The following is a 15,031-nucleotide window of genomic DNA, read 5'->3' on the forward strand; positions in this document are numbered from 1 at the left end:
AGACATAATGTTGTATACTAGGGAGACAGAATGTTATATACTAGATAGACATAATGTTGTATACTAGGGAGACAGAATGTTAAATACTAGAGAAACATAATGTTATATACTAGATAGACAGAATGTTATATACTAGAGACAGAATGTTATATACTAGAGACAGAATGTTACATACTAGGGAGACAGAATGTTATATACTAGAGAGACATAATGTTATATACTAGAGAGACAGAATGTTATATACTAGAGAGACAGAATGTTATATACTAGAGACAGAATGTTATATACTAGAGACAGAATGTTATATACTAGAGACAGAATGTTATATACTAGAGAGACAGAATGTTATATACTAGAGACAGAATGTTATATACTAGATAGACAGAATGTTATATACTAGAGAGACATAATGTTATATACTAGAGAGACATAATGTTGTATACTAGGGAGACAGAATGTTATATACTAGATAGACATAATGTTGTATACTAGGGAGACAGAATGTTAAATACTAGAGAGACATAATGTTATATACTAGATAGACAGAATGTTATATACTAGAGACAGAATGTTATATACTAGAGACAGAATGTTATATACTAGATAGACAGAATGTTATATACTAGAGAGACAGAATGTTATATACTAGAGACAGAATGTTATATACTAGAGACAGAATGTTATATACTAGAGACAGAATATTATATACTAGATAGACAGAATGTTATATACTAGAGACAGAATGTTATATACCAGAGACAGAATGTTATATACTAGAGACAGAATGTTGTATAATAGGGAGACATAATGTTATATACTAGAGACCGAATGTTATATACTAGAGACAGAATGTTATATACTAGATAGACAGAATGTTATATACTAGAGACAGAATGTTATATACTAGAGACAGAATGTTATATACTAGAGACAGAATGTTATATACTAGAGACAGAATGTTATATACTAGAGACAGAATGTTATACACTAGAGACAGAATGTTATATACTAGAGACAGAATGTTATATACTAGAGACAGACTGTTATATACTAGAGACAGAATGTTATATACTAGAGACAGAATGTTATATACTAGAGACAGAATGTTATATACTAGAGACAGAATGTTATATACTAGAGACAGAATGTTATATACTAGATAGACAGAATGTTATATACTAGAGACAGAATGTTATATACTAGATAGACAGAATGTTATATACTAGAGACAGAATGTTATATACTAGTGACAGAATGTTATATACTAGAGACAGAATGTTATATACTAGGGAGACATAATGTTATATACTAGAGACAGAATGTTATATACTAGGGACAGAATGTTATATACTAGAGAGACAGAATGTTATATACTAGAGACAGAATGTTATATACTAGAGCCAGAATGTTATATACTAGAGACAGAATGTTATATACTAGAGACAGAATGTTATATACTAGAGACAGAATGTTATATACTAGAGAGACATCATGTTATATACTAGAGACAGAATGTTATATACTAGAGACAGAATGTTATATACTAGAGACAGAATGTTATATACTAGGGAGACAGAATGTTGTATAATAGAGACAGGATGTTATATACTAGATAGACAGAATGTTATATACTAGAGACAGATTGTTATATACTAGGGAGACAGAATGTTATATACTAGATAGACAGAATGTTATATACTAGATAGACAGAATGTTATATACTAGAGACAGAATGTTATATACTAGATAGACAGAATGTTATATACTAGAGACAGAATGTTATATACTAGGGAGACAGAATGTTGTATAATAGAGACAGGATGTTATATACTAGATAGACAGAATGTTATATACTAGAGACAGATTGTTATATACTAGGGAGACAGAATGTTGTATAATAGAGACAGGATGTTATATACTAGAGACAGAATGTTATATACTAGATAAACAGAATGTTATATACTAGAGACAGAATGTTATATACTAGAGAGACATAATGTTGTATACTAGAGAGACAGAATGCTATATACTAGAGACAGAATGTTATATACTAGATAGACATAATGTTATATACTAGAGAGACATAATGTTATATACTAGAGAGACATAATGTTGTATACTAGGGAGACAGAATGTTATATACTAGATAGACATAATGTTGTATACTAGGGAGACAGAATGTTAAATACTAGAGAAACATAATGTTATATACTAGATAGACAGAATGTTATATACTAGAGACAGAATGTTATATACTAGAGACAGAATGTTACATACTAGGGAGACAGAATGTTATATACTAGAGAGACATAATGTTATATACTAGAGAGACAGAATGTTATATACTAGAGAGACAGAATGTTATATACTAGAGACAGAATGTTATATACTAGAGACAGAATGTTATATACTAGAGACAGAATGTTATATACTAGAGAGACAGAATGTTATATACTAGAGACAGAATGTTATATACTAGATAGACAGAATGTTATATACTAGAGAGACATAATGTTATATACTAGAGAGACATAATGTTGTATACTAGGGAGACAGAATGTTATATACTAGATAGACATAATGTTGTATACTAGGGAGACAGAATGTTAAATACTAGAGAGACATAATGTTATATACTAGATAGACAGAATGTTATATACTAGAGACAGAATGTTATATACTAGAGACAGAATGTTATATACTAGATAGACAGAATGTTATATACTAGAGAGACAGAATGTTATATACTAGAGACAGAATGTTATATACTAGAGACAGAATGTTATATACTAGAGACAGAATATTATATACTAGATAGACAGAATGTTATATACTAGAGACAGAATGTTATATACCAGAGACAGAATGTTATATACTAGAGACAGAATGTTGTATAATAGGGAGACATAATGTTATATACTAGAGACCGAATGTTATATACTAGAGACAGAATGTTATATACTAGATAGACAGAATGTTATATACTAGAGACAGAATGTTATATACTAGAGACAGAATGTTATATACTAGAGACAGAATGTTATATACTAGAGACAGAATGTTATATACTAGAGACAGAATGTTATACACTAGAGACAGAATGTTATATACTAGAGACAGAATGTTATATACTAGAGACAGAATGTTATATACTAGAGACAGAATGTTATATACTAGAGAGACATCATGTTATATACTAGAGACAGAATGTTATATACTAGAGACAGAATGTTATATACTAGAGACAGAATGTTATATACTAGATAGACAGAATGTTATATACTAGAGACAGAATGTTATATACTAGAGACAGAATGTTATATACTAGAGACAGAATGTTATATACTAGAGACAGAATGTTATATACTAGATAGACAGAATGTTATATACTAGAGACAGAATGTTATATACTAGATAGACAGAATGTTATATACTAGAGACAGAATGTTATATACTAGTGACAGAATGTTATATACTAGAGACAGAATGTTATATACTAGGGAGACATAATGTTATATACTAGAGACAGAATGTTATATACTAGGGACAGAATGTTATATACTAGAGAGACAGAATGTTATATACTAGAGACAGAATGTTATATACTAGAGCCAGAATGTTATATACTAGAGACAGAATGTTATATACTAGAGACAGAATGTTATATACTAGAGACAGAATGTTATATACTAGAGAGACATCATGTTATATACTAGAGACAGAATGTTATATACTAGAGACAGAATGTTATATACTAGAGACAGAATGTTATATACTAGATAGACAGAATGTTATATACTAGAGACAGAATGTTATATACTAGAGACAGAATGTTATATACTAGAGACATAATGTTATATACTAGAGACAGAATGTTATATACTAGATAGACAGAATGTTATATACTAGGGACAGAATGTTATATACTAGAGAGACAGAATGTTATATACTAGATAGACAGAATGTTATATACTAGAGACAGAATGTTATATACTAGAGACAGAATGTTATATACTAGATAGACAGAATGTTATATACTAGGGACAGAATGTTATATACTAGGGAGACAGAATGTTATATACTAGATAGACAGAATGTTATATACTAGGGAGACAGAATGTTATATACTAGAGACAGAATGTTATATACTAGGGACAGAATGTTATATACTAGAGACAGAATGTTATATACTAGGGAGACAGAATGTTATATACTAGGGACAGAATGTTATATACTAGAGACAGAATGTTATATACTAGGGAAAGAATGTTATATACTAGGGAGACAGAATGTTATATACTAGAGAGACAGAATGTTATATACTAGAGACAGAATGTTATATACTAGGGACAGAATGTTATATACTAGAGAGACATAATGTTATATACTAGGGAGACAGAATGTTATATACTAGAGAGACAGAATGTTATATACTAGGGACAGAATGTTATATACTAGGGACAGAATGTTATATACTAGAGAGACAGAATGTTATATACTAGAGACAGAATGTTATATACTAGAGAGACAGAATGTTATATACTAGGGAGACAGAATGTTATATACTAGGGAGACAGAATGTTATATACTAGAGACAGAATGTTATATACTAGGGACAGAATGTTATATACTAGGGAGACAGAATGTTATATACTAGGGAGACAGAATGTTATATACTAGAGACAGAATGTTATATACTAGAGAGACAGAATGTTATATACTAGAGAGACAGAATGTTATATACTAGAGACAGAATGTTATGTACTAGAGAGACAGAATGTTATATACTAGGCAGACAGAATGTTATATACTAGATAGACAGGATGTTATATACTAGAGAGACAGAATGTTATATACTAGGGACAGAATGTTATATACTAGAGAGACATAATGTTCCAACTTCTCACAGATGACTAGATGACATACGTAGAGGGGAGGAAAGGAAGGGTTCGAAAGGAAGTCCGTAAAATACACATCCACACATATACCTCCCCCCACACACACAGACACGCACACACACATTGTAAAACACTGATGTGAAGTTAGAGCATACTATCACAAAATATAGTATTCAGAAGTATGTTTGTCAGAGGGCGTGTGTGTGTGTGTGTGTGTGTGTGTGTACTCACGGTGGGGTTGCGGTGGTCTGGTACTCTGTAGTTCTGGTTCTGCAGCAGTCTGCAGCTGTCTGCAGCCAGTCTCTGGACCAGCTCTAGTCTGGTCAGCTCCTCGCGGCCACACACACCGTCCGGCCGCCCCCCCAGCTGTAAGGAAGGGGACTGAGAGAACAGGTATCTTAGTCCACAGCCCAACGATATCATCAGGTCACAGGATTAGAGGTGAGAGGTTAAATATAAAGGTAGGTAACACCCCTGTCAGCTAGTCTTTCTGTCTGTCTCAGGGTCTCTTTCTGTAAGTCACAGAGAAAGAGAGAAAATAACCTCTCTCTCTCTCTCTCTCTCTCTCTCTGTGTGTTCTTCAGAAACGTAGTGTCGTGTCCTCCCTAGCAGCGCCCTGGCTTTAGAAATACTGCGTCTGGGGCTGTGGGCCAGTGTGGATGTGTGGAGGAGAAAGAGGGGGTGTTCTTAGCGATAATCTGTTGTTTTGGGGGGGCAGGTTATATTTGGGATGGAGGAGATCCCTTGGTAATATAATGGTATCATCAGTAAGGCAATATGGACTGTTTATTTATATTGGAGTCTACACGCTGTGTGTGTGCAGATTGGCTGTGAGCAGGGTACTTCCCGCGAGTGAAACTATCCCACGGTGCCGCCATCACACACACACACCTTCCCGCAAACCATTGTTTACGAAGAAAACACCCATGATAACAACACACTCTATCTGAGCCACAACCCTGTCTCCCCTCTTCTACTTCCTCACTCAAAGAGAGATCAGCCAAGTAAACACGCACACGCACACACACGTGATGGAGGGAATTAATTATTGAGTGTAAAAGGTTTATTCAGTATACACTCTTCTACTTTCCTCTCTTGTCCCTTCTCCCCTCTTCTCCCATCCTTCCCTCTCCTCTCCTCTCCTCTCCTGTGTGTGTGTGTGTGTGTGTGTGTGTGTGTGTGTGTGTGTGTGTGTGTGTGTGTGTGTGTGTGTGCGTGCGTGCGTGCGTACGTGCGTGCGTGCGTGCGTGCGTGCGTATCACAATGCTGTAATTTTTAGACTGCTGGCTGGTGGCAATAATGTAATTACTTGTTCAGTAATTAAAGTTGAAAATTCAAACATGGCAGATTGTAAAATACATTTTTGCTGTAACAGCATACTAATCAGCTACCAATAGATGTTTTATAATATAAAACTGTCCTGTACAGGCTACCTGAACCTGCATGACATGATCCATCCTCGTGCTCTCTTCCAGCTTGGATAGAAAGTTGTTGTGCGTAAAACCAGTCTATTAATGACCAATAATTCAGCCAGTCCACCCTCAAAACACTAGTTTACTATGGATTTTTTCATGATTCAGTCTACTATCTATCTATAGCTATTAGAGGTTGACTGATTAATCGGCATTTTCATAACAATCGGTAATCTGCATTTTTGGACACCAATTGGCCCTGTCGTTTCCACCCCCAGGCCCTCCTGCTCCCACCCCCATGGAGTTAGGGCGGCTGCTTTGAGCGGGACCCGAGGAGGAGTTTCCTCCTGCACCAGTTGTGGTCGGCGAGGACACACGGCCGACCAGTGCTGGAGGAACTCGTCTGGGAGTCATGAGGGCAGGTGGAGCACTACTCGGTCACCCCAGGTGAGTCAGCACCAGACTCACCCAGAGCTTCCTGTCGGTCATATGTTTGTGTTAACCCAGGAAAATAGGTTTTCTCCATCTCTACAGCATAAGGCGCTAGTCGATTCAGGCGCAGCTGGGAACTTCATGGATCGTGGGCTCGCGTTAAGGCTAGAGATTCCCCTGGTGTCGTTAGACCTACCTTTCCCTGTGCACTCCTTAGATAGCCGACCATTAGGGTCAGGAGTGGTCAGGGAGGTCACGGTGCCACTGGACATGGTAACGCAGGGGGATCATAAGGAGCGGATTAGTCTGTTCCTTATCGATTCACCAGTGGTGTTGGGAATTTCCTGGCTAGCTCAGCACAACCCGGTGATTTCCTGGCGACAGGGGGCTCTTAGAGGGTGGTCAGAGGAGTGTTCAGGCAGGTGTATAGGAGTTGCCGTTGGTGCGACTACGGTGGAGAGTCCAGACCAGGTTTCCAACTTGCACATTCCCTCTGAATATGCCGATTTGGCTATCGCCTTCAGTAAAAGGAAGGCGACCCAATTACCACCATGGTCGAGGGGACTGCGCGATAGACCTCCTGGAGAACGCTGTACTTCCTAGGAGTCACGTGTACCCATTGTCCCAGTAGGAGACAGTAGCTATGGAGACATATGTTGCTGAATCGCTGGGACAGGGGTACATTCGGCCCTCCGCATCACCTGTCTCCTCAAGCTTCTTTTTTGTGAAGAAGAAGGAGGGAGGTCTGCGTCCGTACATTGATTATCGAGGTCTAAATTATATTACAGTGGGGTTTAGTTACCCACTACCTCTCATCGCTACGGCGGTGGAATCATTTCACAGGGCGCGCTTCTTCACAAAACTGGACCTGAGGAGTGAGTATAATCTGGTGCGTATCCGGGGAGGAGATGAGTGGAAAACCTCATTTAGTACTACATCTGGCCATTGTGAGTACCGCGTCATGCCATATGGGTTGAAGAATGCGGCGCACGTGTCTCTGGTGCGTAAGGTACTTGGGCGACTGCTGGAGCATGACCTGTATTGCAAGGTCGAGAAATGTGTGTTCTTCAAACAGGCCGTTTCCTTCCTGGGTTATCGTATTTCTGGGGTCAGGGCCATGCTGTCCCAGCGTTCGTGCGTGCCACCAAAGCTCCGCCCTTGTGCCTTCTTTTCGAGAAAGTATGAAACTATGACGTGGGGGACCGGGAGTTGTTAGCTGTAGTCAAGGCTCTGAAGGTGTGGAGACATTGGCTTGAGGGGGCTAAGCACCCTTTTCTCATCTGGACTGACCATCGTAATCTAGAGTATATCCGGGCAGCGAGGAGACTAAATCCGCGTCAGGCTAGATGGGCCATGTTTTTTTACCCGGTTTCGTTTCACCATCTCGTACCGGCCAGGCTCCCTGTCCAAAGCCGACTCGCTGTCCTGCTTCTATGATACCGAGGAGCGGTCCGTTGAGCCGACTCCCATCATTCCACCTTCATGGCTCGTGGCACCGGTAATATGGGAGGTGGACGCGGAGATAGAGAGGGCATCACGATTAGAGCCGGCCCCCCCTCAGTGTCCAGCAGGGCCTCAGTACGTGCCGAGGGGGGTCCGTGATAAACTAATCCATTGGGCTCATACTCTACCCTCCTCGGGTCATCCTGGCATCGAGAGGACAGTGCGGAGACTTAGGGGGAGATACTGGTGGCCCACATGGGCCAAGGACGTGAGATTTTATGTCTCTTCCTGCTCAGAGTAAGGCTCCTCAACACTTCCACAACGGCCGTGGACACACTTATCAGTGGACTTTCTGACATTTTGGATCCTTCTCTCCTGAGAGACTTCCACCGCCTCCACCCGGATCGCCCGGTGCCTCGCCCCCCGGGTCGCCCTCGAGGCCGGTGGCGGCGTGCTGCGAGAGCCGCGCGTCGGGGTGGGGTACTGTCACGACTTCCGCCGAAGTTGGCTCCCCTGCCTGTTCGGGCGGTGCTCGGCGGTCGTCGTCACCGGCCTACTAGGCGTCACCGATCCCTTTTCCGTTGTCTTATTAGTTGCACCTGTGTCTATTTGTGTGTGCTTGATGGGCTTCCTTATTTAAAGTAGGTTTTACCCGCCCTCGTTTAGTGCGGGATTAATTTTGTGTTACGTGTGTGCGTTAGTTAGGTGTGTTCGTGTTCTGTACCTGTTACCCTGTGTTTTTGGGTGGTCCATATATTTCCACGCCCTGTGTTGTGGGCTTGTTTGTTTGTGCCGTATTAAAGTGCACTTTCCCTGTGGAACTCTCTGCGCCTGATTCCATTCCTCACACACCTAGTTCACCGTGACATATATATTTTTAAACCTTTAGTTAATATTGCCTGCTAACATTACTTTCTTTTAAGTAGGGAAATTGTGTTACTTCTCTTGCGTTCCGTGCAAGCAGAGTCAGGGTATATGCAGCAGTTTGGGCCACCTGGCTCATTGTGAACTGTGTGAAGACCGTTTATTCCTAATAAAGACCGTAATTAATTTGCTTGAATTGTACATAATTATGACATAACATTGAAGGTTGTACAATGTAACAGCAATATTTAGACTTATGGATGCCACTCGTTAGATAAAATACGGAACGGTTCAGTATTTCACTGAAAGGATAAACGTTTTTGAAATGATAGTTTCTGGATTTTACCATATTAATGACCTAAGGCTCGTATTTCTGTGTGTTATTATGTTATAATTAAGTCTATGGCCTCCCGGGTGGCGCAGTGGTTAAGGGCCATCAGAGTCCCTGGGTTCGCGCCCAGGCTCTGTCGTAACCGGCCGCGACCGGGAGGTCCGTGGGGCGACGCACAATTGGCCTAGCGTCGTCCGGGTTAGGGAGGGCTTGGTCGGTAGGGATGTCCTTCGTCTCATCGCGCACCAGCGACTCCTGTAGTGGGCCGGGCGCAGTGCGCGCTAACCAAGGTTGCCAGGTGCACGGTGTAGCCTCCGACACATTGGTGCGGCTGGCTTCCGGGTTGGATGCGCGCTGTGTTAAGAAGCAGTGCGGATGGTTGGGTTGTGTATCGGAGGACGCATGACTTTCAACCTTCGTTTCTCCCGAGCCCGTACGGGAGTTGTAGCGATGAGACAAGCTACTACAACAATTGGATACCACGAAATTGGGGAGAAAAAGGGGTAAAAAAAAATATTTAAATAAACAAATAAAAAAAGTCTATGATTTGATAGAGCAATCTGACTGATCGATGGTAGGCACCAGCAGGCTCGTAAGCATTCATTCAAACAGCATTTTTGTGCGTTTGCCAGCAGCTCTTCGTTGTGCTTCAAGAATTTATGACTTCAAGCCTATCAACTCCCAAGATGAGGCTAGTGTAACTGATGTGAAATGGCTAGCTAGTTAGCGGGGTGTGCTCTAATAGCGTTTCAATTGGTGACGTCACTCGCTCTTCAACCTTGAAGTTGTTCCCCTTGCTCTGCAAGGGCCGCAGCATTTGTGGAGCAATGGATAACTGTGACGGTGTCGTCGTCTGAAGAGGAAGAATCGGACCAAAGTGCAGAGTGGTAAGTGTTCATTACTGTTATTGAACTGAACACTGGAACAAAATAACAAAGAGAATAAACAAAACCGAAACATTCTGTCAGGTGCAGAAAACACTAAACAGAAAATAACTATCCACAAAACATAGGTGGGAAAAAGCTACCTAATGATGGTTCCCAATCAGAAACAACGATAGTCAGCTGTCCCTGATTGAGAACCATACCCGGCTAAAACAAAGAAATACAAAACATAGAAAAAGGAACATAGAATGCCCACCCAAATCACACCCTGACCAAACCAAAATAGAGACATAAAAAGCTCTCTAAGGTCAGGGCGTGACAATAACGATGCTTCAAGGGTGGCTGTTTTCGATGTGTTCCTGGTTCGAGCCCGGGTAGGGGCGAGGAGAGGGACGGAAGCTATATTGTTACACTGGCAATACTAAAGTGCCTATAAGAACATCCAATAGTCAAAGGTATATGAAATATAAATGGTATAGAGAGAAATATTCCTATAAATACTATATTAACTACAACCTAAAACTTCTTACCTGGGAATATTGAAGACTCATGTTAAAAGGAACCACCAGCTTTCATATGTTCTCATGTTCTGAGCAAGGAATTTAAACGTTAGCTTTCTTACATGGCACATATTGCACTTTTACTTTCTTCTCCAACACTTTGTTTTTGCATTATTTAAACCAAATTGAACATGTTTCATTATTTATTTGAGGCTAAATTGATTTTATTGATGTATTATATTAAGTTAAAATAAGTGTTCATTCAGTATTGTTGTAATTGTCATTATTACAAATAAATAAATAAATACAAATCGGCTGTTTAATCAGTATCGGCTTTTTTTGGTCCTCCAGTAATCGGTGTCGGTATCGGCGTTGAAAAACCATAATCGGTCGATCTCTAGTAGCTATATACCGTATTTAGCTACTACTTATAAACTTATTATAAAAATGACACACCAAATAGCCCAACAATGAGGAAAAGAGTAGTCAGCTTGAGGATAAATTTAGCCAATATTTCTTGTTGAACTCATCGGGTTTTGTCTGTCTAATTGCCTACACAAATGGGCTACAAACTCAAGGTAAATTAAATTAAATCCAACTTGAGAGACTCCCCTGGTCTCCATAAATCCTCCTTTTTTTGGGTGCAAATGTTTTCACCACAGCCTACAGGTCAAGGTTGCGGGCCTGACTGTTTTCTATACTGAGTATTGCCAACCCAGAACATTGTGCATTATAGGCCTATGTCCATTGCGCTGCACAGGATTTAAACTTGAATGATGCATGCCAAGATATATACAAGAGATAAGAGACTGTTGATATTGCAACCACACAACTCGCAAACCACTTTTTCTTTTTTTCAAGCCCTCAAGAACGGCTAAATATGATAATCTGTTTGCATCTGCCAATTCATTGGCTGTCCAGTATCCAGACGACCTGTCCACAGAGCTTCCTATACAGTTCATCTCAGCCATTAAGGAGAATGAGAGGCTCAATTAAAAAGATGTTGCAGAACTGATGTATTTGAAGCACAACTGCCTTCTGCCCAGTTTCCCTGATGATGCTACGGCAATCAAGCTGCTTTTATATTCTTGTAACTGTCGCTTCTGAGGAGAGATGGTTTTCTAAACTAAACCGGCGTGGGTGTCCGGTACGCCAGTGTGTGTTTGTATCCTACCATGGTGTTCTCCTCGTTGGGTGTGGGTGTCTGTCGAGGAGTGGAGTCTGGTGACTCTTGGCCATCCTGCTCTGCCACTGCAACCAATCACAACACAGTATGTTAGATTGACAGCTGTCATGACTAATCACCTATAGCTAAGGTTTTATTTGCACCAACATACTGTAGTAATACACATTAGTGATGCGCAGGCTGACTCATAACTCGCAGTTCCCGTGGATATATCTGTAGGGCGAGCGAGTTTAGGGTCATGAAATACTGTGTGGATGAAGGGCGGGTGGGTGGTGGTGGGTTGAATAAACAATGCATTAAAAATCCATAAATGTATAATTCTTGTGCAATTCAAATCTATAGGCTACAGTAAGGTTTTTCTTTCATTATTTGTATCTGTCATTAGTACGTAAGCCTAAGCTTTAGGGCCTAACTGTACACGTGCCAAATACACGCCAATCACCAAATGCTTTTGGGAATTTAAGGGAAAAAAAGTTACCGTCGATCCACTGAGGCAAAAAGGAGACAATGTCGGCATTGAATTCAATAATAGAAACGCTGCAAATGGAGAGTTTAAAATAAAGCGAAGGAAGGGCCAGAAAAGTCATGTTTGGTAAAGATTTGTTGAAGTGGTAAAAGAGGATGATGGCAGTGCCGGTTATGTTATGTGTGATGATGGTGAGAGGCGCTATACAAATTCCACAGTCACAAGGCAGGGACTTCAAATATGCACGTCAAAGGGAACTGTACTGTTTAGATGGGTTAAATGGAATAGAAACTGAAATCTGGACACTGATTATAGGAATATTTCCTCTCACTTGGCCTAATAGGAATTCCTGCAGAATTAAGCATTTCTTGCTGTAAAATGATACATTTTGACTCGGGAACAGGAGTGGAGGAATATGATTTCTTTCTTTCAGCATCTTGAGAGAATGAATGCGAGGTTAGGGACCGTCTGTAAATGTGCTATCTTTATCAGCATCATCAAATCTGATAGCATTTCAACCATATAAAATATGCCTCCATGTCGAACTGAAATCTTATCAGAAACATGTTGGGTCGTATTCACATGCTTTTAATTTCCTTAAAACCGATGCCATTTAAAAAAATATATATATGTTATTGCATTTTCTCCCTGGTCCCTAAACGTCTGCTGTGCAAGACAAGCAGAGACAAAAGAGAAAACTTTACCGGTGTCAACTACATTGAAGCATTCATCGATATCTAACATTATTCTGGTGAGCAAGAGTTTATTTTGTCTTCTAGGGAAGTAATGACAGAAGAGAAGCTGCATGTATGTAATTATAGACATGTTGACTAACAAATAGACTACCAAAATGTTGGAAATTATATGCACAAACATCTAAATTAGGCTTAAAAAAAGAAATCCTGCCAAATCCGTTAAAAAATTGTTCCGTAATCTGACTGTACAGTGCATTTTCTATTTGCGGGTTAAGGTTGGGTGTGACCTCACTTTATCACATATAGTTGAGGGGTTGAAGATGGGTTATTAGCAGGCGGCTTCGGGGGAACAAACAGCTGACCTGCGCATCACTAACACACATAATATAGTAACCAACTCACTGGCTTTGCGAGCCTTGAGGGCAAGAGCAGCAGCCAACTCATTCTGGACCTGTAGAGGTAGAACATACAGCAAACTCAATGACAGCTCCTGTCAAACAGGCAGGCAGGCAGGCAGGCAGGCAGGCACACACACACACCGTGGAGGTGAGTCTCTCTAGTGCTTTCATCTGGAGAAAGCTGTCCCCGCAGACATCTCTGTTCCCCTCCGAGTCCTCCTCAGACCTACAACACACACACACACACACTTTAAAAAAAATTATAATGTGCAAATATTGTTCAATCCAGGTGTGCAAAGAGAATTACCCAGGAATATTGCCGAAGGTGATTCTAACATGTGTGTGAATACTTACAGTACCAGTCAAAACACACTCAGAGGGTTTTTCTTTATTTTTACTATTTTCTACATTATAGAAAAATAGTGAAGACATAACTATGAAATAACAAATATGGAATCATGTAGTAACCAATTTTTTTTTAAACAAATCAAAATATATGTTATATTCTTCAAAGTAGCCACCCTTTGCCTTGATGACAGCTTTGCACACTCTTGGCATTCTCTCAACCAGCTACATGAGGTAGTCACCTGGAATGCATTTCAATTAACAGGTGTACCTTGTTAAAAAGTTAAAAGTTAAACATATGTATTTTAATAACACTTTTTAGATTTTCTACATGATTCCATTTGTGCTATTACATAGTTTTGACATTGTCACTATTGTTCTACAATGTAGAAAATAGTCACACACAAAAAAAAAATGTTTTAATGAGAAGTGTCCAAACTTTTGACTGGTACTGTATGTAAATAAGATATTTCTGTACTTAATTTTCAATAAATTTGCTAAGATTTCTAAAAACATGTTTTCACTTTGTCATTATGGGGTATTGTGTGTAGATGGGTGAGAGAAACAATTGAATCCATTCTTAATTCAGGCTGTAACAACACACATTTTGGAATAAGTCAAGGGCTATGAATATTTTCTAAAGGCACTCTAGTTGAATAGCCCTGCTCTAGTGGTCTTTCTGTTGGTACCTCTACTGCCACCTCGACTGCTACTGGATCTAAACAGGAAACAAGACCTTGTTCTCTCCTCTCTTTTCCTCCTTCTGTGCGTACATGTTTTTTCTGTGTGTGTGTGTGTGTGTGTGTGTGTATATCAACAGAACAGTGTTTTAGGGTAAACTAATCTCTTTAGCAGCAGAAAAAGTGCCCTCAGGTCTCTGATGTAATGTGTTGTCTTTTAGAAGACACATTTTGTATACTACAGTCCCTCTCTCTCTATCACACACACACCTTCCCACTGTTCCCAGAATAATTTGCATATCATTTACATTTTTTCTGTGGCTTCAGTTGCGAAGGAGAAAGAGTGTGTGTGTGCATGTGTGCGTGGATGTGTGTGCGGGAGAGCGTGTGATCTGATAAACCATGATGGATGCAGTAGCAGGACAGATAGTGATGGCATCACACTCTCCCTTTCCCTCCCTCCCTCCTTCCAGCTCGACCTCCTGACTACACAGAAG

The 15,031-nt window shown here is 39.9% G+C and overlaps 1 protein-coding gene across 2 annotated transcripts in view; it reads right to left on the bottom strand.

The window, feature by feature from the left end:
• The window catches only part of LOC139373672 (Rap guanine nucleotide exchange factor (GEF) 5a), a 73,598-nt gene that overhangs the window by 41,435 nt on the left and 17,132 nt on the right, over positions 1-15,031 (bottom strand). For both annotated transcript variants that reach the window (XM_071114506.1, XM_071114507.1), the window contains exons 6-9: positions 13,651-13,735; positions 13,514-13,562; positions 11,939-12,015; positions 5,130-5,279 (exon numbers count right to left, since the gene is read on the bottom strand). In XM_071114506.1, coding sequence (XP_070970607.1) covers positions 5,130-5,279; positions 11,939-12,015; positions 13,514-13,562; positions 13,651-13,735 — 361 coding nt within the window. The remainder of the gene's footprint in view (positions 1-5,129; positions 5,280-11,938; positions 12,016-13,513; positions 13,563-13,650; positions 13,736-15,031) is intronic.

This window comes from Oncorhynchus clarkii, chromosome 18, assembly GCF_045791955.1.
Source record: "Oncorhynchus clarkii lewisi isolate Uvic-CL-2024 chromosome 18, UVic_Ocla_1.0, whole genome shotgun sequence".
NCBI lineage: Eukaryota > Metazoa > Chordata > Actinopteri > Salmoniformes > Salmonidae > Oncorhynchus > Oncorhynchus clarkii.